The 25,688-nt window shown below is 41.2% G+C and overlaps 1 protein-coding gene across 1 annotated transcript in view; it reads left to right on the forward strand.

The window, feature by feature from the left end:
• ZNF407 (zinc finger protein 407) overlaps positions 1-25,688 on the forward strand; it is a 337,553-nt gene that overhangs the window by 969 nt on the left and 310,896 nt on the right. The window contains exon 2 of the mRNA XM_083518448.1: positions 17,404-22,166. Coding sequence (XP_083374574.1) covers positions 17,471-22,166 — 4,696 coding nt within the window. The 5' untranslated portion in view covers positions 17,404-17,470. The remainder of the gene's footprint in view (positions 1-17,403; positions 22,167-25,688) is intronic.

The following is a 25,688-nucleotide window of genomic DNA, read 5'->3' on the forward strand; positions in this document are numbered from 1 at the left end:
CTTTTTTTTTTGAAGAAAGGAAGGAGGAGGAAAAAAAGTTTCTCCAGAGTGCGCATGCGGAAGCTATTCGTGGTCTGTGACTTCTTCGTGTTAGCACTACGCATGTTCGTCGCGCAGCACCTTCTCAGGAGCGAGGGGGACTGGACGTTGCGCACGCGCCTTTTCGACCGTGGCTTTAAAACCGTTCTTTTCAGGGGGCTGTGATTGCGCTTGCGCGAGGGCTTGTGTGTTTGCGGGTGAGCGATAAGGTACGCCTGAGCTCATCTTCCTGGGCCGAAGGAGGAGCGCACGCGCACTGCTGTCGCTCGCCAAGTATTCCAGCCGCTGAGCGGGTGGTGGTGCCCTGTGGCATTCACTCTGCAGCAGAGGAAACCGCGTTGGCCCATTAGAGAGGGGGAAAATCCAAAATCTGGGGCAAAAAAAAATTATTTTAAGGGCCGTACAAAATGACACAAGCTTCCGAGTTCATCAGAACTCTTCATCAGGCTGGCAGTTTTGATGTAAAAAAGAAAAGAAAACTGGGGAGGAGGAGAGCAGGCTGGAGACCTGAAAATGTTGGAAGGTTCAGGGCAGATAAAAGATAAAAATGATTCACATTTCCTGGCATTGTGGTGTTGGAAGGGACCCAAAGGGTCATTTAGTCCAACCCCCTTGCAAAGCATACTGAAACTAGAAATTGCTACCACAACAGGTAGCAATGTCCAACGACTTGGAACAGCTTTAAACAAATTACAGTGGTACCTTGGTTCTTGAACGGCTTGGTTGTTGAACAAATCAGCTCCTGAACGTCGCAAAGTGTAATGGTTTGAGAACGTTTTTCGGAAGCCAGGCATCCGATGCGGCTTCCGCCTGAGTGCAGGAAGCTCCTGCAGCCAATCAGAAGCCGTGCCTTGGTTTTCGAATGGTTTCGGGAGTCGAATGAACTCCCAGAACGGATTACCGGGTAAGTTCGAGAACCGAGGTACACAAATTCATGGAGGAGGTGGTTGCCAAGAACTGCTAGCCATTACAGGTAGATGGTTGGCTACGTTGTGAATGGGGTGCTGGACCTGATTGGCCTTTGTTCTCATCCAGAAGGGCTCTTAGGTACTTGCAGGGGAAAGGTGGCATGATTTAAAAACCACAAGGTTTAAAAACCATGAAGGCGTGCAGTAACCCAGACTTCACATGACATCACAGTTTCAATCTAGCCCATGAAAACATAAGCTGCAATAAATGGGTTATTTTTAAAGATTTAACAAGTGTCTTTGTTGTTTCTGGTGCTACATGCTAACACTAATCCAGGGATGGGGAACCTTTTTTCAATTTGAGGTCCACATTCCTTTATAGACAGCTTTCTGAGAACCACATACCAGTGGTAGGTGGGGTCAGAGGCAAAAGTAAGCGAAGCAACAAATATAACATTTTTCTTTGTACAGTAGGCTAGCTTGTATGCACTCACTTACCCACACTGTATTCCATCAAGGTAAGCAAGAACACTAATTTATCAGAGTTCCAACAACATATTACAGGCAGATGAAATCACTTGGTGTGTGAAGCAGGAGTGTGTTCTGGGGAGAGTTCCAAGGCCCAAACAGATAGTCTTTGAGGGCCAAATTTCCCCCTGGGCCTGAGATTCCTTGCCTCTGTGTAGCTCCTTGGGATTGTGCACCACTAGAACTCTGAAGAGACAGCATATGGAGCACATGCAAGAAATAAATGCAAGAATCAGATCCTGCTTTTATAAATTTTGGAAGATTTGCCACTGCTCATAGCTGTTATTTCTGCTCACGGTGAACACATGCTTCAGCAAGGGAAGCCACCAGGTTGTTAAGTCTGTGTATGGAGAAATGCTTGCTTCCAAAGAACCACATACGTTCACACTGGAGGCCGAAGTTGCACTGTATTCTAGAAGTGAAGATGTCTTTTTTTTGGTGATCTCTGCAAATCATGTAATGACTCAAGTTGGAAGAAATTTCACAAGAGTTGGGTTGGCAGGTAGAACTCAAATTGCATTCAATCTCCATTTCTTTTCTGAGGCTTCAGAATATTGTGCAAGTCTTGGCATTTTGACAGTGAACTTTCTTTGCAACTAACTAGTTTGCTCTCAACTAGGTATTAAAACCAGGATTAGATCCTAGTTTAAATCTGTGATTTGGGAACAAACTATAATTAGCAGAAACTGTTTACAGCTGTTTGGTTGTCATGGTCAGTCACAATTATATCTCATTAGGGCAGGGGAACCACAACCCTCAAGATGCTCTTGATCACACAAACTATGGTTTAGCAACCATATATGTGTGACCTTTAAACCAGGCTTTTGTTTTGGTTATATATACACTGCTAAATTTGACCTGTTCCCTTATGGACAGATCTGTTTCCAGAACAAATGTTTCCAAGATTCGTGAATTCTTTAAATTTGAAATTTGTATGTGATAAGATCAGTTTGAAAAATACTTCAGGGGGTTAAATGCTTGCCAGGGTGTAGAACTAGCTTCTTGTTTGGGGATTCTGTCTATGGACATTCACATTACCCCCTGCCCCCAGTATTGAAAGAATGTGTGATGGGGCCATGTGGAGTTGCCCCACTACTGACAACACACCACTGACAGTTGCACCACACACACCATTGCCGTGTGGTGGAAATGCTGCCATGCTGTCCCAAGTGTTCAGCTGGCATAGGAAACAGCTCTGAATGTGTAATGTTGCATACTCATAGAGCTCTTCCAGGACAAAGAAATTTTCCCCTGCTTGGCAGGGGGTTGGACTCGATGGCCCTTGTGGTCTCTTCCAACTCTATGATTCTATGATTCTAATTGTACCTTTGAAATCCCGGTAATATCTGGGAAAATCTGGACATATGGGAGTCCTAGTAAATATGGTATATAGGTACCCACATATGTTTCCCACACCAGCTGAATGTGGGAAGTGTTTCTGCACTGTCTTCAGGATCTTATAGGCCTCTTGGGTTCCCTCCCTCCCACCAAACTAAACCATGGTTTAAAGGCTTAGCACTATGAAATCAAGGTTTGCTCTTGGCTCATCGCTCATGCTTTGTTTGGCAGAAATTATCCTTGATCTTGCGTGTGGAAGTAGCACCAAGTCAGGCTGCAGTGTGGCAGAAGAGTGAAGTGCCCACAATTTCAGTAGCTTACAGTGAGTAAGCTGCACATTCACATTTAGACCATAGTTTGTTATTAACTGAGGTTCAAAGTGACCTGAGAATGAGGCCTTCATTGTTAATTTAAGAATAAGCTGCTGCAAAATAACAGTGGAATTAACACCATCAAGACAAAAAGCAACCAGCAGTTCATCTGATATACCAGGAAGTATCCTTAACATTTATATTTTGTTTTGTTTTTAATAGGGATAACCTTGCATTGACACCCCCTTCTGTTCTTTCCATATTTTTAACTTTAAATTATTTACAAGTTGGAGGCTTGTAGATGATAAGCTAATGAAGACTTTTTATTAAGCATGTTCTGCAGGATTGTTCTGAATTTATATCCCAGCTACCTTTATCTTACAATTTGAGGTGCCTATTTTGCAACTTCTTCTAAAGAGCAAAAGGGCAATTTGAACGTCCAGTTTTAATGAAAAGCACTGTTTTAACCAAGGGAAAGTAGATAACAGCTTCATGATAGTATTCTGAAAATACAGCACATACAGAGAGGACTGTCATTTCCCTTATATTAATTACCTGATCCATTTCAGTCTGGTTAGTGATCTAGTTTTGGAATTGCTTTGGTTTCTCTCATGAATAGTCTGCAATGGAAGAGGGAAATGGAAGTGTGTTCCCATTGTCTTTATTGGAAATTTCAGTGACTTTTGATACCATTAGCCTTGTGGAGAAGTACCATTGTACAGTGGCTCTGGTCTTTAATGGAACACAGATCTAAAATATGATACTGGAGTACTAGTACTCAGCCTCTTGACCTTTGACCCGTGGAGTGCTTCAAGGGTCTCTATTCAAAGCGCTATAGAATTTGGAAGAACCTTTCTTCACATGAACTTGCCCCCTCGTTGAGATAATTAGCAATGGTTTTCTTCTCTGTCTCACCACTATAGACAATTGGTTAGAGGAAACATGGAACAAGAGTATTTTTTGTAGCAGTGCCTAGGTTTTGGAACTCTCTCCAATGAGTTACCCATCTGGCCCACATGTTGCAATGGGTCTCTGTGAAAACTGTTTGGTTTTCTCGATGCTACGGTTTATTTTTCAACTTGCTTTATGTGATTATATTTTCTGTGTTTGTTGCTTTGATGTTTTGCTGTTCAGTTTCTTTGTTTTATATGTTGTACTGTATTTGCTTACTTTATGGCCATTGTTTTTATATTATGTTACAGCCTGCTTGGAAGGCCTTTGGAGGAAAATTGGAGGATGGAGGATGGATGGCGGCAAACAGATTGAGATTGAATCCTGACAAGACAGAAGTACTGTTTCTGGGGGACAGGAGGCGGGCAGGTGTGGGGGATTCCCTGGTCCTAAATGGGGTAACCGTGCCCCTGAAGGACCAGGTGCGTAGCCTGGGAGTCATTTTGGACTCACAGCTGTCCATGGAGGCACAGGTTAAATCCGTGTCCAGGGCAGCTGTGTACCAGCTCCATCTGGTACGTAGGCTGAGACCCTATCTGCCCGCGGACTGCCTCGCCAGAGTGGTGCATGCTCTGGTTATCTCCCGCGTGGATTACTGCAATGCGCTCTACGTGGGGCTACCTTTGAAGGTGACCCGGAAACTACAACTAATCCAGAATGCAGCAGCCAGACTGGTGACTGGGAGCGGTCGCCGAGACCATATAACACCGGTCTTGAAAGACCTACATTGGCTCCCAGTACGTTTCCGAGCACAATTCAAAGTGTTGGTGCTGACCTTTAAAGCCCTAAACGGCCTCGGTCCAGTATACCTGAAGGAGCGTCTCCACCTCCATCGTTCTACCCGGACACTGAGGTCCAGCACCGAGGGCCTTCTGGTGGTTCCCTCACTGCGAGAAGCCAAGTTACAGGGAACCAGGCAGAGGGCCTTCTCGGTAGTGGCGCCCTCCCTGTGGAACGCCCTCCCACCAGATGTCAAAGAGAACAACAACTACCAGACTTTTAGAAAACATCTGAAGGCAGCCCTGTTTAGGGAAGCTTTTAAGGTTTGATGTACCATAGTATTTTAATATTCTTTTGGAAGCCGCCCAGAGTGGCTGGGGAAACCCAGCCAGATGGGCGGGGTATAAATAATAAATTATTATTATTATTATTATAATATTATTAAAATTAGCCTTTTTTAAAAAATAAATAAATACCAGAGCTACCATTCCCCATTGTTGGCTGACACTTATGGGGAAAGGGGGCCTGGGTTCTTGAATATACAGCAATTGGAAGGGCTGAGAAGCATCTTCCACTGCTTGCCTCATCTGAAATCTCCTCTCCCTGCTATTATTTCCTTTTAAAACAGGGCACTTCTTTCCCTACTTATTAGTCTAGCTATACAAAATAAAAAGGGGAAGAGGCTGGCTTTGGTACTTTTGATTCAACAAGGGGAATGATAGACTGAGGAGGAGGAGGAGGAAGTACACATGGGTTGACCATTGCACTGTATGCTTGGCAGGACTGAATATCTCTAGCCTTCTTTGCTGCTTTAGTCATGATCAAAGAAGGATGTGGTGGATGCTGTCGGGGGTAACATATACATGGGCTCTGACACCAACCTCCAGCCATTCAAGTGCACTATTTACAAATGGCAATATCTGAAAGCATGGAAACCAGGGATGGGTGGAGCAGGTGTCCTGACAAGGCTCTCTCCATGTGTTCATTTGTGCCTGCATGAATGATGGACTCGGGGTATCATTGGTAGAAGGTGTGGATGATGATGTGCTTTTACTGTGTGAATGGAATGAGGGATGGGATACGAAGTGTTTGGATGCAATACTGAGCATTAGAAACAGCAGGGTTAGGGTCGTTCCCAGCCTAATAAAGTTCATTGTTCATTAATAGTTCCACATTAATATTTTAATCGAATCAAATAAGTAGCCTTCAGTTATGATGAATATTCTAGAGGGGGCAAGATAACCAGCACATCATATTTTTATTTGAAGCTCGCTTCTTGAACTTGCCTTATATGCACACACTCAACCCCTGCAGTTAGAAATGCCACTGAAAGGATCCAAATAGAAGGAGACAGTTTGGTAACAAACCTCCCAGGGTTCATGAATTTTATTATCATATGCATGAAATTTTTGAATACTTGACAACTTTTTTCTTTCTCTCAAAAGGGTGAATATTATAGGATCAGCATTAGTTGCTTGTCCTTGTGCCATAGCATTCTGAAATCTAGATAAAAAGCAAAGCACACAGTGGTTTGGAATATTTATTGTTCTAAGCCAAGCTGTTTTGTATGTAAAGTTGGGAGGTGCGGTTCTCTGAGGCAGAAGTATGGCAGGCACTGGGTTGCTGCTGATAATGGCAGCTCCAAGCCTAATTTTCTCCTCTTTACCTATAAAGCCTAATAGAAGTCCCTATGCGGCTTAATGTGTTCCCAATGAGCACTTTGCTTTCTCACATCATTGCTTGCCACTGGCAGGAGTGTGGGAACTCAAGAGCATAGGGATGCAGTGATACCAGTTTCCACCCAACACGTTTCCATTACAGTCATACCTCAGGTTATAGACGCTTCAGGTTGCGTTTTTTTGGGTTGCGGACCACCGAAACCTGGAAGTACCGGAACAGGTTACTTCCGGGTTTCAGTGGTAATGCATGCGCATAAACGCAACCCGCGCATGCGCAGAGGTGGGTTGCGAACACTGCGAGTTGTGAACGTGCATCCCACACATACCACGTTCGCAACCCGAGCGCCTACTGTATAGGAAGGGTATTGTCCATTTCATTGCTACTTACATGCTGTATCACGAATCATAATTCGTTTCGGGTTTTGCAGTAATGTTATTAATTACATAATATTTGCAGCTTTGGGGTGTGTGTGTGTCTGTGTGTGTTAAATCCAGTGCCAACAATTGCCTTTTGTGTTTGCATAAAGCAAATCTGGTCCTGACACGGAGCAAATATGCTAACAGTGGCAATGTCTGTACCAGTTTCTGTTTCCATCGAAATTCCTGTACATCCCTCTCTGAGCATGACGATGATGCATCATATGATTAGTTTTCAGTAGATGTGAAGAGGGAAGGGGAGGTCTATACATAGGGGTTCTGTTTTTGATGACAGCCTCATGCCTGTTGTTTAGTTCTTCACTATTTTTGGGAGGGACAGTATGCATTAATGGGAAGTTCCAAGCAGTTAGAACATTTGTTTCTTTGGTCGGGGACTGCAGTTGGTGTGTACTGGCTGTTTCTGGTTGAATGTGTGCAGGAGAACTTGGAAAGCAGTTTGGCTTGGGACTGATCTAGCATAATTTGATTTGCTGTACATCTGCTAGTACTTTTCTGCTTGCTTTTGTGCCCCAGGGATCAGTTTTCCTGGAGAAAAACCCATTATCGCAGTGGCCATTTCACAGTTTTAAATATTTCTTTTTTACAGTAATATTGTCACGTTTTACATAAGCACCAGCTAGCATTTCTTTGTTGTACAGATTTCATATTGAACTGATGGGTACATTGGGACTGCATAAATTAAACACATTGTGATGGTGTTTAGGATGTAGTAGACTTATTTTTAATTCAGTTTTAACATTTTTCTCAAAAGACTATTTTCCTGATCAGATTAGATCTATATTGTGTGGAAGGGGGATACACAAGTGTTACCAAGCTGAGGAGAGAAGGCAGGGATATCTCTGACAACTCCCCCCCCCCCCAATAAATGTTGTTTTATAAAACAAGATATTCAGGGTGTTGTAATTTGTCTAAGCCATCAGAATTGCCAAACGTGGGTAATTACATAATTTCACACTTTCCAGTAAAGTCAGACCCTGATTAAGCGGTTGACAGCCTGTGAGAGTGCATTCATTGACAGCTGATGTCTGTATTCCCTAAATTTGTAGTGATTGCAATCTGAGTGAAGAAGACATTGAGATTCAAGCCATTTACTCTGAATGAGACTCCTCTTTGACAAATGGGGAAAGTTCTGGGTTGTTGTTTTTTCCAGACATGAAAATTTCAAATGCATAAATACTTTGCTGCTACTGTATCTTGCTTTCTGCTGATGCCAGGTCTTCTCAGTGTCTTTGGCTCTTGCTGTCTTTCATTGCACCTGCTGTTCGTCATATTTATTTCATTCTTCTTTCCTGCGCTTTCTTCCCTCCATCTCCCTTTTACCCCCTTTAAACAGAACAATATGGTAATAGAAACCCTAATAGGAAGAAGGCACTGTTTAACTCGGTTGGAGTGCTACTAATCCAATTGCCAAACGCAACTACAGCACAGCATGCCTCTTAATTTCAAGTAAAATGGAAACTTCACTTTCTAAATTTACGGCACTGTACCACTTGTGTGAGTGAGCAGTACTATTCCATGATTCCCATTTATAGTGAATTACAGAAGGGTATGGGTTTGATAATTATTTTGTCTATTAAACATTTATATGTCACTCTTTGAGCAAAATGAGGTTTCCAAAGTACGTTAAATTAAAACACTTAAAAGCAACCAATAAAAGAATGCAATGAAAGGAGAGCAATCTCTTTTCAGTCCTAGGTGAACACCTTTTTTAATTTCCCCAGGTCTCTTTAGTTTTGGTTTTAGTGCTGTTTACAGCTAGTAGATTGTTCTTCTTTCGTTAAATTCTTTTACTGGCTGATTTTAATTGTTCAATAGTAGCACACTTTGAGAACCACATTTTGGTTTAAGAGTGATGTGCATAAATGTTTACCTGGGACTGAAATGATAACAACCCCTAGTTTCAGTGACAGTACCTCATCCAACAACACATGATTAAGTGGGGCTCTGGATGCAAATAAAATGGCATCCAAATCACTATTAGACTTTGTATTCCCAGGACGTCCAAGATCAAGAAGACCCCTAACCACTTGGAAGAAGGTCCTCTGAACAGGTCTCCAAGGATGGTGGGAGAAAATGCTGCTGGTTTTCTGCCTCAGAGTTGGCTTAATAGACTTTTGCATGGGATTCTCTTTGAGTTTTAAAGCTGCTTGGTTCTAGCTGTTGTTTTTGCAGCCCAGTTCCTTGATGTAACAAGGAGCCAGACAGACTGTGCCTCTTAGAAAATGACACTTAGGAATGATAATGTCGAAGGCTTGTGACATATCTGTATCCCAACATATAGTCAAGGTTTCAACAGGAGTGCAACCATGCCAGCATAACGCCTCCTATGGCTTTGAAGGATCATTGATCTCTAAAGGTGGACCATTCCAATATGTTCCCCATCCTGCTGCAGAAAGAAGCTGTAACAGCAAGTGAAAACCTCAGAAAAAGAAATATGATCATGACAATCTCCCATGTCCTAATTGCTGTCCTCCTATCCCTACCAAAACACCAGCTATATCTTGTGGATCGGTTGCATATATTGGGACAGCTCCTTGGTTGGAGACCACGAAGTCCTGAGCTCATCAGAAAAGTCATTCCCTGAACCTAATAACTTATTGCCACTTGATAACTTTTATTCCTATGTATATTTCATGAGAGCCTTCTTTAAAATCATCATCATCATCATCATCATCATCATATCAGGCTCACCTGGTGAATACCATGCCTGGGAGGAGTGATCAGGTCAAATAGAAAAACTTCCACATGATTTTCACTAGGTAAAATTCTGTTACTCCCAAATATATTTCACAGGCCTTGCAGTATCTCAGATCTTGCAAACTCATGCAATAGCAAAGTCTGACTTGTTGAGTTCTGTTTATCTCTGTTTCAAGCTTATCTTTTGACAGGACAGTACGATACAGATTGTTTCTATATCCAGAAAGTCATGAAACCCCCTTTTTCTTTTAGCAATCTTGGTTTTAAAACTTCTTTAACATCTGCATTGATCATTTCACTTTAGTTGCCCAGAATAAACATACAGTCTTTCTGCATTTAGGACTGCCATTTAAAATGTAATAGTGGGCTCTGCATTTTTACTCTACCATACCTGATAAAATCACCTGAGGATGCCCTACAGAGATATTATCTGCCCCATACATAAAAGGACAAAAATATATTTCCATATTGCTTCAAGGAGAAATAGTGGACCTCCTGGGAAGGGTGGCAGATCTGCCTGCTGCCGCCTTTGCAACCTCTTCCTTCTCCTCTTCCTCCCCCCCCCCAACCTTCCAATGCTGAAGTTCATTATGAGGTTGAACTTCACGATTTCCCTTCATTTCCAAGCTTATCTTACACCCTGCTTTCATTCTTCACTCGCTTTAATTCTGATGCTGATCTTCACTCCCTCTCCCCTCTCATCTCAACTGGCAGGAATGTGTGTGCAATTTTCTGGTTTGCTTCAGGTACCAAAATGCCTTGATCCGATCCTACATAGACTGTTACAGATGTCTCTGTGCTTCTGTCAGAGAAATAATCTACAAAGGGAACAATATACTCCCAAACCAAGCCAGTTTGCAGGGATGACTCTCTGTTAAGTTGTTCTGTCTTAAGGAGCAACCACTTAGTACTGGCCCATGCATTCTTATAGCACCAATTTGCTGGCCTCCTTGGAATCTTAGACTCACTAGTGGTCCTTTTTGCCAATACATCATCTGGGTTTCTTTTGCCTTTTAACGTTGATGTGCAATGGCTGAGTTTGCGGTGTTCAAAAATATCTTCTTCAAAAATTGATGAGAATTTCCAAATTCAGCACGTGAGTTTCAGTGTCTCTGTAAGACAATAGTGTGACAGTCACAGGTACAGAAAGCTAGGTACATATTCAGTGTATGCCTCCAAGCTGTACACAATGGGGGGGAGGGGAATGAATTTTGTTACCTATTTAAAAAGTACATTTTGGAGACTCTAATTAACTTTGGACAATGTTGTTGCCAGAGTGGCTCTATCTGTCTTTCTGTAATATACTCATATGATTTGCTGTCAGAGAGTCTGGCTACCCCCACTTGAGTGTGCTAGAGGGCTGCAGTTTGTCCTTTAACCTTACCTTCATGATGATGAATAAAAGGGCACACAGTAGCAGTATACAAAATTGACATTTTTTTATTTCTAACTTCACTTGTCGTCTTTCTTGTAATTTGATACGTTTGCACTGCTGTGTTTAATGATCCCTTTCCTGGCTATGATGAATTGAAATAGCTCATACCAAACTGACCTATTATTCTCCATTAGTTCTTCCTTACTGGTAAGTTAGATACACCCTGGCTTCTCTCAGTAGATGTTGCCTTCTGGATAATGAAGGTGTCCTGGATGCAGTTTAGCATGCATCTGTGGGTTTTGTATCAAAATAACTGTGCAGCAACTCGATGTGGCACTGTTTGAAGTAGAATTCGCCCCCTTTTAAAAACCCTTTAAGTATATTTGTAACTTTCACTGCACTGTTATTTGGAGTTGTTGGCATCTGTCTGTCTCGAGGGGGCGAAGTCAAACCACTGAAGGACCACAGTGCCTGCTGTGGATGCAGAGGCCTCGTAACTGCTGCCTCCTGTGTTGTTTTTGTGGTGCTAGCATCACCAAAGTAACCTCTCTAGGGTGCAAGCCTGGGCAGTGTGTATGGAGGTCCTGAGCTGCCCAGATGACAAGCCCCTTCTTGGCCTTGCTGATGTGGTTCCAAAGGAAAGCAGAGCAATACATTTGGCACCAGCTTGGCTGCAGGAGTTGCTAAAGAGGCGTACAAGACGCCATCCAACCATCTTAGGACTCAACTCCGGATTTGTGTAAGGTTTACTCCTTAGCCTTTCCTTCTTCCAAAGGCCATGTGATATCCTAGTGCCTGGTTGTTGAGAAACCTAAACACTGAATTTAAGTAGCTAAGGACCTTTTCCGCGGGTGAAATGGGGTGGAGGGAGGGAAGGATACAGATAAACAAATTCCAAGTGGATACCTTGATCTTCCCTAATGGAAACCTTTGTGTTCTCATTTATGTACACATCTGGTTTATTGAACCCTCTTTGGTCTTTGAGAGATTGTGTTGAAATTCAGATTGAGAACACTCCAGCACCCAAGATTGTTTTCTCTTTAGCTGCCTAGGGAAGAAGAGAGTTCCCAATGTGGTGGACTTGGGAAAACCTATTGTCCCACCATGATGGCAGTCAGCTTATGCCAGCACAACATTACTGTAGTAACATAGTTGGAATCCTGCACACGCTGAGCTGGAAAGTTGAGAAGAAGCTTCAAAATACAGGGACCATGGCAACTATGCAAATTGCTGCCAATGTCTATCAAAATGCCGCTAATTCACACCAACCTTGTAGCGGCATACTACCCACGTTAGACATTTATTTATTTTATTTTATTACTTACTACATTTAAATCCTACCCTATCACAGACACAGAGCCCTCAGGCAGCAAAAGCACAGCAATATCTTTTTCAGGAATCCCTGCATTCAGAGGCTGAAATCCCCTAATACCACTCCAACACACAGACCCCCAAATGGCCAGCAGAGTGGGATCTAGTTTCTTTCCCTGGTTCAGAAACTTCAGATATGAACAATTATTTATTATTTGGTGTACTGTGTACTCTGTCGCTCTATTAGACATATTTATACTGTACTATTAAGAACTGAGAGCATTGTATGGATGCTGATTATTGTCCTAAATTCCCAATCTTAAATAGATCAGCACAGAAAAAAGTCATACTGAGTTCAGAACATGCTTTCCCGTAAGCACGCTTAGCATTTCAACCATAGCTTTTCTGTTTAGTAGCTTTTTCCTTCAGACTTTGTCCAGTAGTTATTTTTCCCATGACAAGATTGATAATTAAAAAAAGAGGGAAAGTTATAGGACAAATGTACCAACACTCGGTATGGAGTGGAAATTTTACAACTGAGTTATAAATCCCAGAAGCAGTATGGTTTATAACAGGAAAGTTAAAGGGAAAAATGGAGAGAGTGAAATAATACGTATGTAACCTTTCCCCCTCTCTTTAGTGAGTAGACCATTTAAACTAAATTAAGTAAAGGATGTAAATTCTGTTGTTTCAGTTTTTAATATTTCATGACTGATTTTATAGATAAAAATTACATTTAACAATAAATATGAAGAAGAATTAATATGGCCTGTTCTGGTTTGATATGGAACAGCAAATCCCATTTCTCCTCAGCTGTAAAGAAAATTCATTATTATGTCTTGGATTGTAAGAGATGGCTTCATTGTGATTAGTTACATTGATAATAAAACAACCTTTTTGAAAATGGCACAATATACATGGGTTCTCATGTGTCTGTGTTTAATGACACTCAATTTGTGCATTTGCTACCCTTTTCACAAATCTGTTTCCTCCTTCTTGTATCCGAGCCCATTTTAAGTCATGCAAGCTACTTTAAAAAATAAATAAGAAATGGCAATCTTATATCAAGCAACTAAGGGATATATAGTTTTAGGAGAGGCAGAATTAATACTGCGGGCTTATCTTGAATGGCTCAAGGGCAGATGCAGTGCTGGTTTGGGACAAATGATGGTTTGCAAATTGGGAATCAGCTTTGGGAACATGTGCATCACCACCATCCCTCTCTAGCATGAATTCCTCCTTCCTTGCCTTGTCAAACCGCATGCAGAAATATGAGATCTGAAGACATATCTGGCTGCAGAGCTATTTCAGTCTTCCAAGCCTTGGCATGAGCGCTAGGGGAAAGGGAGAGAAACAGATACTCAACCATATTATATTATTTCGGCAAATGAGGAGTGATGTAACCACGCTAACTGCATTTGTGTCTGGCACAAATGTGCAGCTTCTTAGCCAGAGCCCCTCCCTATCGTTTATAAGTTGAGACTCAGCCCAGGAGCTCCTCAGAGCTCTCACCTGTAGAGCAGAACGTGCTCCTTCAGGTCTCCCGTGTTTTCTGAGAAATTTCAGGCAAGACCTGACCCTTGGCTGCATCTGAAGAACTGGGCAGTGAAAGGCTAAATTGCAAATGCAAGAATGGGGATTAAACCCAAACTGTGGTCATCATCATTTCCTTGGGGAGATAAAAGTGAAAACCACTTGGAGGTGAAACTTGCAAACATCAATGCTTTGAGCACAAAAGTCTGCATTACTTAAGCATGTACAACAGATTGTTTTTGAATTGACTATAAACATTAAATATGTTTCACAACACATTGTGGGATCAGAGCTTGCGTTTTTAAGGTAGTGTTTAAGTCAAAACCATTTCTCTTGCGATGTAGCAGTATTTTAGTCTTTGTCCCCTTGTGTAATGTGGCCACAAGGTGTCATCAGAATGCTTTTCTTATGCTGACTTCTTATTTCATGCGGCTTCCCCCCCTTTTTTTTCTTCAAACTTTTACAGCTACGTTAATAGTAAATCTAATGTGAAATACTACCCTTTTTTTTCTTGAGGATATTGTGGCATTAAGCTTCCACTGAAATAACTTAAAAGATTATGGCCTAATAGCCCAGTGCCTTAGGTACCTCTGCACCGAAGCAGTTCATTGCACAGGAGATAAACTTCCTAGCGCTTGCGTGAGCGGAGAACTTCAGCCATGCTTGAACCCAACCACAGCCTTAGCTGCTGGAGCTGTCATCTCTCCTAAACCAAAAGTGCCCAGTATCTTTTCAAGGATGCCCTTGTGCTATGCAAAGGAAGTTAAGCTGCTCAGCTTGGTTGGTGCCAGGTTTGAGGGAGCCCCAGGCAAGCATTTCCCCCACTGGGAAATGAAGATAGCAGTGGCGGCAGCAGTTACTTTGCCCATTGCTTTGCTCTCGTCCGCCTCCAGCCTGGCCTGCAGGAATGGGTGGATGCACTTGCTGTCCATTGTGTGGTACCCAGCACATGGCTTTAGCCACCTATGTTAGGTTGATTATCACAGAACATCACTGAGCTGGAACATAGTACTGCATCAGGGCGAAACAGCAGCAATTTTTGCTCAGTGCTTCTCTTCAGCACACCCAGTCCCACCACCAAATAAAGTTTTTTATATATGTCACCTCCGGTAGGCTAACCAGAGCAACCTGGCTTTTGCCCTATCGTGCAAGGTAGCACAGAAGGCTGGAAAGGCTGTACTAGCTCCCTTGTGTGCTGGCCTACACTAATTATGGTGGCATATCTAACAGAAGAGGAATAATGATTACAGATATAGTACAGCATTGGTTCGGGGAATAACACTCCAATGCGGTTCACAGAGCACCCTTAGATCAAGTGCCCCCACAGCTCTTTTTGCAGCTAAAAGGATGTCCAGACTGAAGCCAGGGCTTAAAAGGGGAGATCAGTAGTAGGAGACAGCAAGATGTGTGACTAGAAAACCACCAAGTAATTTATCTGAAAACAGATAAAAATGCAGGCAGCTGTGTTAGTCCATTAGAAATAATTGAAAGGGCAACAATAAGTGTAATGCCTTTAGGACTTTTTAAAAATAAAAGTAGGAAGCAACTCTTTTTTGGATAGATCACTACTTGTTTACTACCTGTAAGTTCCTTAGCTGGCCATACATTTTACTGGTAGTTTAAGTATTTTACTAGTGCTGTTCTTTCCATATTTCTTTATGTACTAGCACGGTTGCCTTCAATTTAGTTTTGTCTAGGAGGCAAATCCTAGAACTGGAAGAAGATAATGATCTTCTCGCATCTGTTTATGTGTTTGGTCTGAAGAGAAACCATGTGTGCCCCAATCACTGCAGAATCCTACTCAGTTGATTCTGTATCAAGTGCTCTGTCAAAAACTAATCTAGTTTGTGAATACAGTGGTGCCTCGCAAGACGAAATTAATTCGTTCCGCGAGTTTTTTCGTCTTGCGGTTTTTTCGTCTTGCGAAGCACGGTGTCGGAAAAGTTTTGGAAAAGCTTCAAAAATCACCAAAGTCTTCAAAAACCTCAAAAAAGGCTACCACACCGCGTGCTATGAGTTGCTCCTCGAAGTCAAGTCGCAACTGTATTAACGGTTTTAAGAAAAAGTAAACAAACTTGCAAGACGTTTCCGTCTTGCGAAGCAAGCCCATAGGGAAAATCGTCTTGCGAAGCAACTCAAAAAACCAAAAACCCTTTCGTTTTGCGAGTTTTCCGTCTTGCGAGGCATTCGTCTTGTGAGGTACCACTGTATAAGAAGTACCTCAAGTTGTTGGTTTTTCCCCAAGGCTGACAGCAGAATTAAAGGAAAACATGGCAACCCCTTTGTATTGCATGACATTGTCCCTGGCAAAATGGTGGTGGTTTGGCAAACTGCTGCTTGGGCTGCCAGAATTTGAGAACCCTGATTTTTTAATCAACTTGTGATGGAAGAATTATTGGTTCTTCCTGGCATTTGTGCTGTGCATGTAGGTCAGGGTTTGGAATGGGTTAAATGGCTGTGTACCTCCTGTTGCTGTATATTGGTGGTATGGTGCCTTCCAGGGGTTATTGGACTACACCTCCCATGATCCCTGGCCATACTGGCTGTGGATGGTGAGATTTGGAGTCCAACCATATATGGAAAATATCATATTGGCTATCTCTGCTGCATGTCAACTTGTGAATTTCCTGCATGCCTAGTCAGGAAGCACTGGGAACAATGTTGTGATTGGTGGTTGGGAGACGAATTTCTTAGGAACTCTGTGATGCTATTTTGTCACGTCTTTGTTCCTATTGCCATTATTGCGTATTTTCCTCCTAGGAGTGGAGGGATCCCAGCTACTTATGCCATTATAATCTCCATGGTAGTGACATGGTAGTGACAGCCATGTTAACTGGACTATTAAGATTTTCCTGTTAAATCTAGTTTTGTCATTTTGAGGCAGTTATATTTTCTTCATTTTGAGGACAGTTAGTTTCTTAATTGTGAAACTTCTAATTTCAGGAAAGGATACTTTCTCCCCTCCTTCCCCGTTGCCCTTTTAACTGAATGCCATGCTATCTTGGAGTACTGTGTCAGGGCTGTCAAAAACAAAGGTCACACTTTTTAGACTTGAATTCCCAGAATGGGCACATTATTTACGCCACAGCTGTGAAACGACTCGCTCTGGAGTAGTTCCATTTAAAGCCTACAGTCCTATTGAAATCAGCAAGCACTGGAACTAAGCAACAGCTACATGTTTCAGAATAATGGATCTCAAGGCTGCAGTCTTGTTAAAAGTATTACGTTTTTCAAAGAGAGTCAAAATTTGCTTCTCTCACTGATGAGCGTCCTGTGCTAATAGGACAGACTTGTATGTACATACCGATAGACTTTCTGTTCCATAGTGGCTGTGCAACTGTGCTCTTAAGAACCAGATAATCGTTCCTTAGATGTTTAGACATTATTGGTATGGCCATGTTTTGCTTTGAGAATGTTACCAAAATAATTAGCTAACAATGTCCCTATAGCCTTTTAAAACAATAGGTTGTAATCAACAAGTTATTAGTTGCATTAGAATAAAATGCTATGTGTTTTTATGTACATATGAAACTAATAACCTTCCATTCTTTTTCTCCCTTTCTCTCTTTTTTTAGATAGCCCTACAGCAGATGAGCTAAACCGTTTTATTTAGAATTGTGCTCTACACAATCTTCATTAAGGATGGATGTTGAAAAAAATCAGAAGAACGATGAAGGTGATGAGAATGTACAAAATGAATTAGTACAAGAAGCTGCTAGAAACGTGTTAGCTGAAAAAGCTCACAGCGACTCTTTCTCTACCTCAAAAATAGACACATTTTCAGCTGAAGGACAGAAAAACCCAGGGGGGAAACATGAAGAGTGCGCCACAGCCAAACGACCATTATCCAAATCAGCAGTTGAAGACTGTATGGCAACAAACATAGTTGAAAACGAACCTGTCTCAAAAAGATTAAAGCTTACTGTTGTACAACATGCTGAAGAGAATGAAGGCAAACTATCGAATGCCACAATGTGTGAAGGTAGTGTTGATGGGGCAAGTAATACAACAGATGAAACTATAAAAGACGAAGCTATAAGTGCCTGTCAAAGTAGTGATGCTTTATGCGTGCAGCATGATTTCGAGGACAATAGTACACAGGAAATACATGTGGAAAATGAGCATACCCAAGTTGACCAAACACCCCTTCCAGAATGCACATCTTCTTTTCAAAACGATGAAGCCAGTGTTAGCTGTGCAACCAGCAGTGTTGAAAACATTTCTAAGTGCAAACTCCATGAGGAGATTTTTTCCACTTACCCAGATTTAGAAAAGCATATTCAAGAAAGCCACCTTCAGCATTCTGAACAACAGGTGAACCTACATTGTACTGATAAATCAGAATGCACTCCATCTTTACAAACACATAGCAAGCCGACCGCTGGACAGCTTAGATTGTATTTTTGCAATCTCTGTGGTTTTCAGTCTTTCGAGAAAGATCTTCTACAAGCTCATTTCCTTGGCAAGACACACCTCCGCCGGCAAAATCTTGCTGCCCGGGGAGGATTTGTCAAGATACTAACGAAAAAGCCATTTCATAAAAAACAGCAGTACCTAGTCAAGGAAAAGAATGTGCAAGCAAAATCTGCACTTAATAAACCAAAAATAAGGAATGCAGGTTCAAATCCACTAAAGACTTCAAGCAATAAGCTGAAGAAGTTTAAAACACGCCACCAACTTTTTGTTGAAATGGTGTCATCAAAAAATATTTCTGCAGAAACCACAGAGAACACTACCAATGAAGAAGTGCTTTTCTCCAGTGTGGGTGGAAATGGTGATGCCCATTCTGAAAAGCTAGAAGAGTCAGGGTCCTCCAAATGTAATCCAGATGTATCAAAACCTGCTGAAGGTAGTCAAGAGACAATTAGCAGTTCAAACACCACAGGAATACTCGATAGATTTCCTCATAACAGAAATATCTTCTCCCGAAGAATAACTTTCAAGCAAAGTGGTTCTTTCAGATTAAATCAGCAAATTAAAAAACGCTATCATCTTTTGGGATTAGGTAAGAGAAACAGGCCTGACTCCACCTTAAAACACAGCATCAGGACAGACTTCAGTCAAGGTGATACATCGCAGGTGCACCTAAAAGTTTTAGAAACTGAAGAGGATTTGTGCAAAGCTGACACAGGAACACTATCACTTGATCCAGATGGAGCCAATGCGTGCTCTTCTGTCACCTTGGAACTTGATAATTCTCCAAAGAAAGTGGTTGAGGCCCAGAAGGGTCTACATCCTTGTACTCATTGTGGATGTTCTTTGCCAAACACAGGTTTGGAATTGGATGTTGACAGAGATAAAGCAGAAGAGCTGAAATTTCAGTGTCAGACATGTGGCTATTCTTGTGGAACCAAGGAAGACTTTGAACTGCACCATCAAAAAAACAACCACTGCACGGGTGATTGCAAGATAAATTGCCCTCAGTGTTCATTTTTTGCCCTGAATGAGGTAAGCTTTGGGGAGCACATGCGTGATGAGCATGGCATGTCCCACTGCTGTGTTACCTGCCGCTTGTATTTTCTAAATGAAGAAGAAGTAGCAGTTCATAACACAACTGAACAACATATAAGCTTATCAGCTCAAGGAAATACGGTTCGCCCACTTAGCAATGCGACTCAGCAAACAGCATCTTGCATTTTAGTGGAGACAAGTGTTCTTCCAAAGGTTGCAGAAGAAATGCCCAAGCCCTTGGTGATACATCCTGCGAATGAGTTCAAGGAGTCTGTCCTGAGCAGAACTCAGTTTCAGTGTAAAAAATGTTTTTATAAAACAAGGTCTTCCTCAGTTCTTACCAGGCACATAAAACTTCGGCATGCTCAGGAATATCATTTCCTTTGCAAAGCATGCAACCTCTACTCATTAAGCAAAGAAGGAATGGAAAAACACATCAAGAGAAGTAAACACCTTGAAAATGCCAGAAAAAATAATATTGGCTTACGCTTTGAGGAATGTATTGAAAGGGTATGTGTAGGTGGAAGCGATGGTAAAAAAGCAACAGAGCCTTCTACTTATGGCAGTTTAAAGACCGTATCGGAAAATGAAAATGTGCCGTTACCCTTCTGTACATTGGAGAATGTGTCGATAAACAAGGAACTGTTTCCATCAGGTGAAATGCTGAAATGCAGTGAGCTGGTTCTGGGTAGCGGGCAAAAGAGAGGAAGGCCGAAAGGCACCATTTCTCGGACATGCCCTCATTGTGGCTTATTGGCTTCCAGTGTTACAAACCTGACGGTTCACATTCGACGAAAGCATAGCCACCAGTACAGCTATTTATGTAAAGTATGCAATTACTATACTGTAACAAAAGGTGATATGGAACGTCATTGTGCCACAAAGAAGCATAAAGGCCGTTTGGAAGCCAATGGGAAACAAAACATAGAGATTATAGTGTGCCCAGAGGGAGGTAATGTTGAAGCCAGTAGCAAGAAGATAAGTAGTCCAGGAGGTCTGAATGAACTTGTTGACCATGGCAGTTCACCCTTGGACAATGCTGCTTTGGAAAGCCAGGGAAATGATCAGGGCAATGCTATACAAGTACAAGGTGAAAATGTGCCTCAGCTTTCTGAATTGGGTAGAGACCGGAACCCTTCAGAAATAAAGCAGCATATAATTGCAGAACTAGGTAACGTTAACCAAGCTAGGGACTTGTTGGCTCAAACAAGATCGTTAAACACAAATGATAACAAGTGTGCTCATTGCAGCTTTGTTGCACATTCATTTTCTTCTCTGGAAGTACATATCAAACGCAAGCACACTAAAGAATTTGAATACTATTGCATGGCCTGCGACTATTATGCAGTTACTCGCCGAGAGATGATCAGGCATGCAGCAACAGAGAAGCATAAAATAAAAAGGCAATCTTATGTATGCAACACCTCTGGAGAAGAGACAGATGTGGCCGATACTGGCAAGGAGCAGCAACCCACAGATGGAATTCAGATCCTCCTGGACGGAACAAAATACCAAAACACCGTTGAGGAGAAATGTCTGGATGTGCAGGTCACTCAGAAAGTGAAGAAAGCCCTTAATTATTTGGTTTCGGAAGATGGTACCCCTTCAGAGGTTCCCAAAGAAGTTTATGTTGCCGATACTGTAGATGTTGAGACAAATGATGGAGTTGATCAAGGCAGGGAAGAGGGAGTCAGTGAAGAAAATGTTCCAAAAGCTGTAGTCGAGGTTCATGAGGTGTTCACACATAAAGAAACAGTTCATTGTGTCCTGCAGGAAAATGTGGAAGATCAGAGAACAGTCACGTCAAATTTTAATTTTACCATAGAAACTGGAAGTAAAAACTTAGCTGTTAGCAAAGATTCTCCAGATATGAATTTGATCTCAAATAAGATGGAGGAAGACTCTGAAGGAGAACTTCCGAGTATTGCAGTAGCTGCTGAGGAAGTGAAAAATGAAGAAATTCAGTTGCCCATCATTTCAGAAACATGTTGCACACTAGAGCAACAAACTATTGATGAAGATATTGAAGGAACTATGAAAACTATACATAATTTAGAGGAACAGAAAATGACCCAGCAGAGTTCTGCTATAGAGGAAGAAGGAACTCTGTCAGCTGAACAACATGAGGTCGAAGTATCATTAAACAATATTTGGGGTTCAGAGGTCTCAATAGTTGAAAGCGTTCAAGAAAGTAATGAGGCATCAGATGCTTTTGCCGGTGCTGAGGGCAGAGTGAAGGAGGAGATAGCAGTGCAAAATTGTGGCCAGTTTGATTCCTCTATTGTAAAATTAAAAAGCCACGAAGATGGTTGTGAGCCAGTTGATCACATTGCTGATGGACAGAACCTGAGTGGGCTGAGAACTTTGAAAGCGGATGTCCCACAAGGTGGTGGAAAGAAGAAGAAAGCAGAAGGGCAGCCGCTTGGGGAATCGACACGCATTCGCTGCGATGACTGTGGCTTTTTAGCAGATGGCTTGAGTGGCCTGAATGTTCACATAGCTATGAAACATCCTTCAAAAGAGAAACATTTCCACTGTTTACTGTGTGGAAAGTCATTTTATACTGAAAGTAACCTGCACCAGCATTTAGCTAGTGCGGGCCACATGAGAAATGAACAAGCAAGTGTTGAAGAACTGCCGGAAGGGGGCGCCACCTTTAAATGTGTTAAGTGCACAGAGCCTTTTGATTCGGAGCAAAATTTATTTCTTCATATTAAAGAACAACATGAAGAGCTGCTACGGGAAGTCAACAAATATATTGTTGAAGATACTGAGCAAATCAACCGAGAGAGAGAAGAAAATAAAGGCAATATTTGCAAATACTGCGGGAAGATGTGCAGAAGTAGCAATTCCATGGCCTTTCTGGCTCACATTCGAACCCATACAGGTATGTATCAACAAATGGTGCGGGTAGTGCTTTGCAAATGGAAGTTGAGTTAAGGCCTTGCTACTCTTTGCTGCTGTTGTTTTTTAAATCATGAATTACTCCAGAGTTTCAAATTTATATTAATCTCATGTTCACTGCTTAATTTCAGGAGTACTCTTTAGTAGACAAGGAGCATTAAACAGAATTTCTTGAAAGTTCTTGAGTGTGATCTTCTCTTTGTCACTACATTTCTTACAGATTATATCCCCTAGACTCATTGTAATTCATTAATCAGATCGCAGCTTATTATCTGAGTATGATTTGGAGAACATTTACCTTTCAAATGACTGTTTGCCTAATCTAGAGTTGCTTGCAAACTTGTTTTATAAAAATAAAAATGGCCTCCATCTATACCTTCCCCCTCCTTCATTTCTCTAGACAGTTCTGATTAGTGTTGTGACAGTCAAACCATAAGGGAAAGCACTACCTAAGTGCTACTGATATGTTGAGGTGTGGAGAGTGAGCCATCTGATCTGGCAGTACTACAGGGGTAGGGAACCTCAGACCCAGGGACCCAATGCGTTTTGACTACAATCTTGCTAACACACACTTGTTGAATTTATGATTAAAATTAGTGATGGGCAATTCACCCCTACAGGGTGGGAGGTGATGACCCTTTATGGCTTTTCCTTTGCCCAAAGCAGCAACCTGTTGACAGGTTGGTGGCAATGCTAACCTAATGCTTAACATAGTTTACTTTACCTGGTTTGGATTCAGAAACCACCATTCACATTTAATGGTTGAATGGCGGGTATTTGTTGCTGCATTGCTGTGTAGAGAATGCTCATTTTTGAAAAAAAGCAAGTAAAGTTATCATGGGATTGCAGTTTGGTCATCATTTTGGAAGGCAGTAGTAGAGGCAACACAGCACCTGTGAAATTTGGGCCTGGTGATTTAGACTCTGTGCTGTGCCACATGTTCCATTCTCTTTTTATGTTTTATATTAAGTGGAAAATTTTAAAACAACACTTTTGTCGAAAATGCATAAGCTGCAGTTCTAAATTTATGTAAAAATTCACTGCTATGTTTCTATAAACCTGCCATACATTCTTTATTTTAAATAGACAGCTTTTCTAAATCACTGAGCTCTGCTTAGACAAGTGGTGTCTCTCTGGGTTGAATTTATGAGTGGATTTGAATAATAAATTCACATTTCAATGAACATATTTTCATTAAAACTGTAAGGTTTATTTTACTGTACTTTTAAATAATGGCTTATTATAGAAGCTATAGTTTAAATTCATGCAGTGGTTGAAACTTAGTGCTCAGTTACTAGAAAGAAAATGAAAAGGTAAGAGATGCAAAATATTATAAAAGAATATTAATATTCTTTGGTGTAATCCTGAAATAGTTTTTGTTTCCTTAGAAGAAAGCAAAGCTGAGGCTGAGCTATGTACTTAAGATTCAGTTGCAGAAAGCTGGCATCTTCAGGTGTCTTCTTGTAACTAAAGTATTAATTCTTGCAAACCATCAGTATCATCAGCTTAGGAATCCCAGCCTTCTTTTAGCAAGCCAATTCTATACTTGTGCAGATCGTTTCAGGAAATGTTTTTTTTAAAAAAATTGAATTTGGTGATGAGTTTTTCGATGGCACAGACTGTTCACATGGTCAGAACAGTTTTTATAAGCCCTTTATATGCCCTCTTAAGGCAGATAAAATGGAATAAAACTACAGGGAAGATGCTAATGGAGCTCTCTTTAGAATTCTTTATGCAACTGTCTGGTCAAGACATGTTGCTTATAATTGATGTGTCCATTACTTGAATTCTCTTGTAATTATAGTCAATAAGTCTTGTAAATGTGTTAAAGCTCACTAAAAGCATACAAATTCAAGAACAGAGTAAGGCTAATAATTTAAAATAATCAATGTAGGCATTTCAGCACTTAATTTCCCTTGTGTGTTGATAGCTGATCATTCTTAATCCATTAAGATTTATTTAGTCGTTTACAATGCAAAATAGGTTTGCACTGGTCACTTGTGCCATTTGAAAATGTCCACCAGGTTAAGTGCAGAATGTAGTCCATTAGTCTTCCTTGACTATATGTATTAATTGCATTTAAAATCAAGTTAATGTGGATGTGAAAGTGAGGTAACTATCAATATATGACAAAGCAACCCTACTTACATAAGTTACATCATTGATTGTAACATTTAGTAAAAGTTAGCACACTTTTTAACATCTTGTGCATGTCTTATCAATGAGTGTATTTTTATTCTGCTTTGCATTAGATGTGAATGTGCCGCAAAGGAACCTTTTTTTGGGTGACAACACATATCTACCATTTCATTTTGCAAATAATTTTTGGGGAGGAAGAGTTACAGAAGAGGTTTTAATCTATTCTCTTTCTCACTGCACCTTTAAAATGAATTGCTTTTCTGATAACTTTGCTTATGCACATGAAATAGTAATGCTGGTATTTTTATTAATAGTTAACTGGAAGAGGTTTTTCCTCCTCTAATTCCTGGTTTCTTCCCCTTCTTCATATTTTCTGATTTACTGAATGTTTTATGCAATGTTTCTTCCCATCTTCGGCCCAATAAAAGCAGTTCTATAAAGAAATAAATGGGTTTTGGACGCCAAGATTGAGAGGCCAAGGAAGAGCCCCACAATTGTATGCGCCTGCAGGCGGAGCGGAAGGAGCAAACCAACAGCTGAAGCAGATGCTGGGTTCATCTGCATTTAGTATAACAGCTTTACAGTGCGATCCAATATGTCTACTTATAAGTATGTCCCATTGAATTCAGTGGGGCATACTTTCAGGCAGGTGGTTATGGGATTTCAGCTTTGCAAAGCCACCATCCTACATAGGTCTTCTCAGAGGTGAAGCCCATTGAGTTCAATGGGACTTATTCCTAGGTAAGCATGTGTAGGGTTGCAGGATTGCTTCTTTACATGCCATTATTTAAAGTGTTTCTCTCTCAAAATCCCCCCTCCCCCTCACCAATAACTAGGGATTCCAAATTGTGGAAAATAAAGAGAGTTTCCTTTCCCTGATTCCAAAGCTTCTCACGTAGCAAAGGGGGAGGTTATACAATGTAGTGGATAACAAGCAAGTCCATCACACTTTGACAAGTGAAAATGAGGAAGTGTCAAGAAAAACAACAGAAAGGTTAGAGGTAGAGGACTTTTCAACTTCCAATTTAGATGGGTCTTGCATGCCTAATTAGCAGCCTGAATTCTGAAAATATATATTCACCTATCTCTGTGCTTTCCTTGCTTATGATTTCAGTGGGAGTCACAAATGTTAGGGTTAATCATGTGCTTGGCAGAGATACTAATGTGCTCAAGACTCAGTGTTCCAATATTCATGTGCTTAAATGCTTAAATCACTGTGTGTGTTTTTGGTGGTTTATTTGGCATTCTGGTAGTTGTACGGGACTATTGGAGACCTGAGAAATCTCTTGTTATGAAGATCTCTTCTGAAGGATCACCAAACGAATTTCAAAATATTAATGCAATATTACTGTTATTTTGTAATTTC

The sequence above is a fragment of the Podarcis liolepis genome (assembly GCF_965112155.1).
Source record: "Podarcis liolepis genome assembly, chromosome: 8".
Classification (NCBI taxonomy): Eukaryota; Metazoa; Chordata; class Lepidosauria; order Squamata; family Lacertidae; genus Podarcis; species Podarcis liolepis.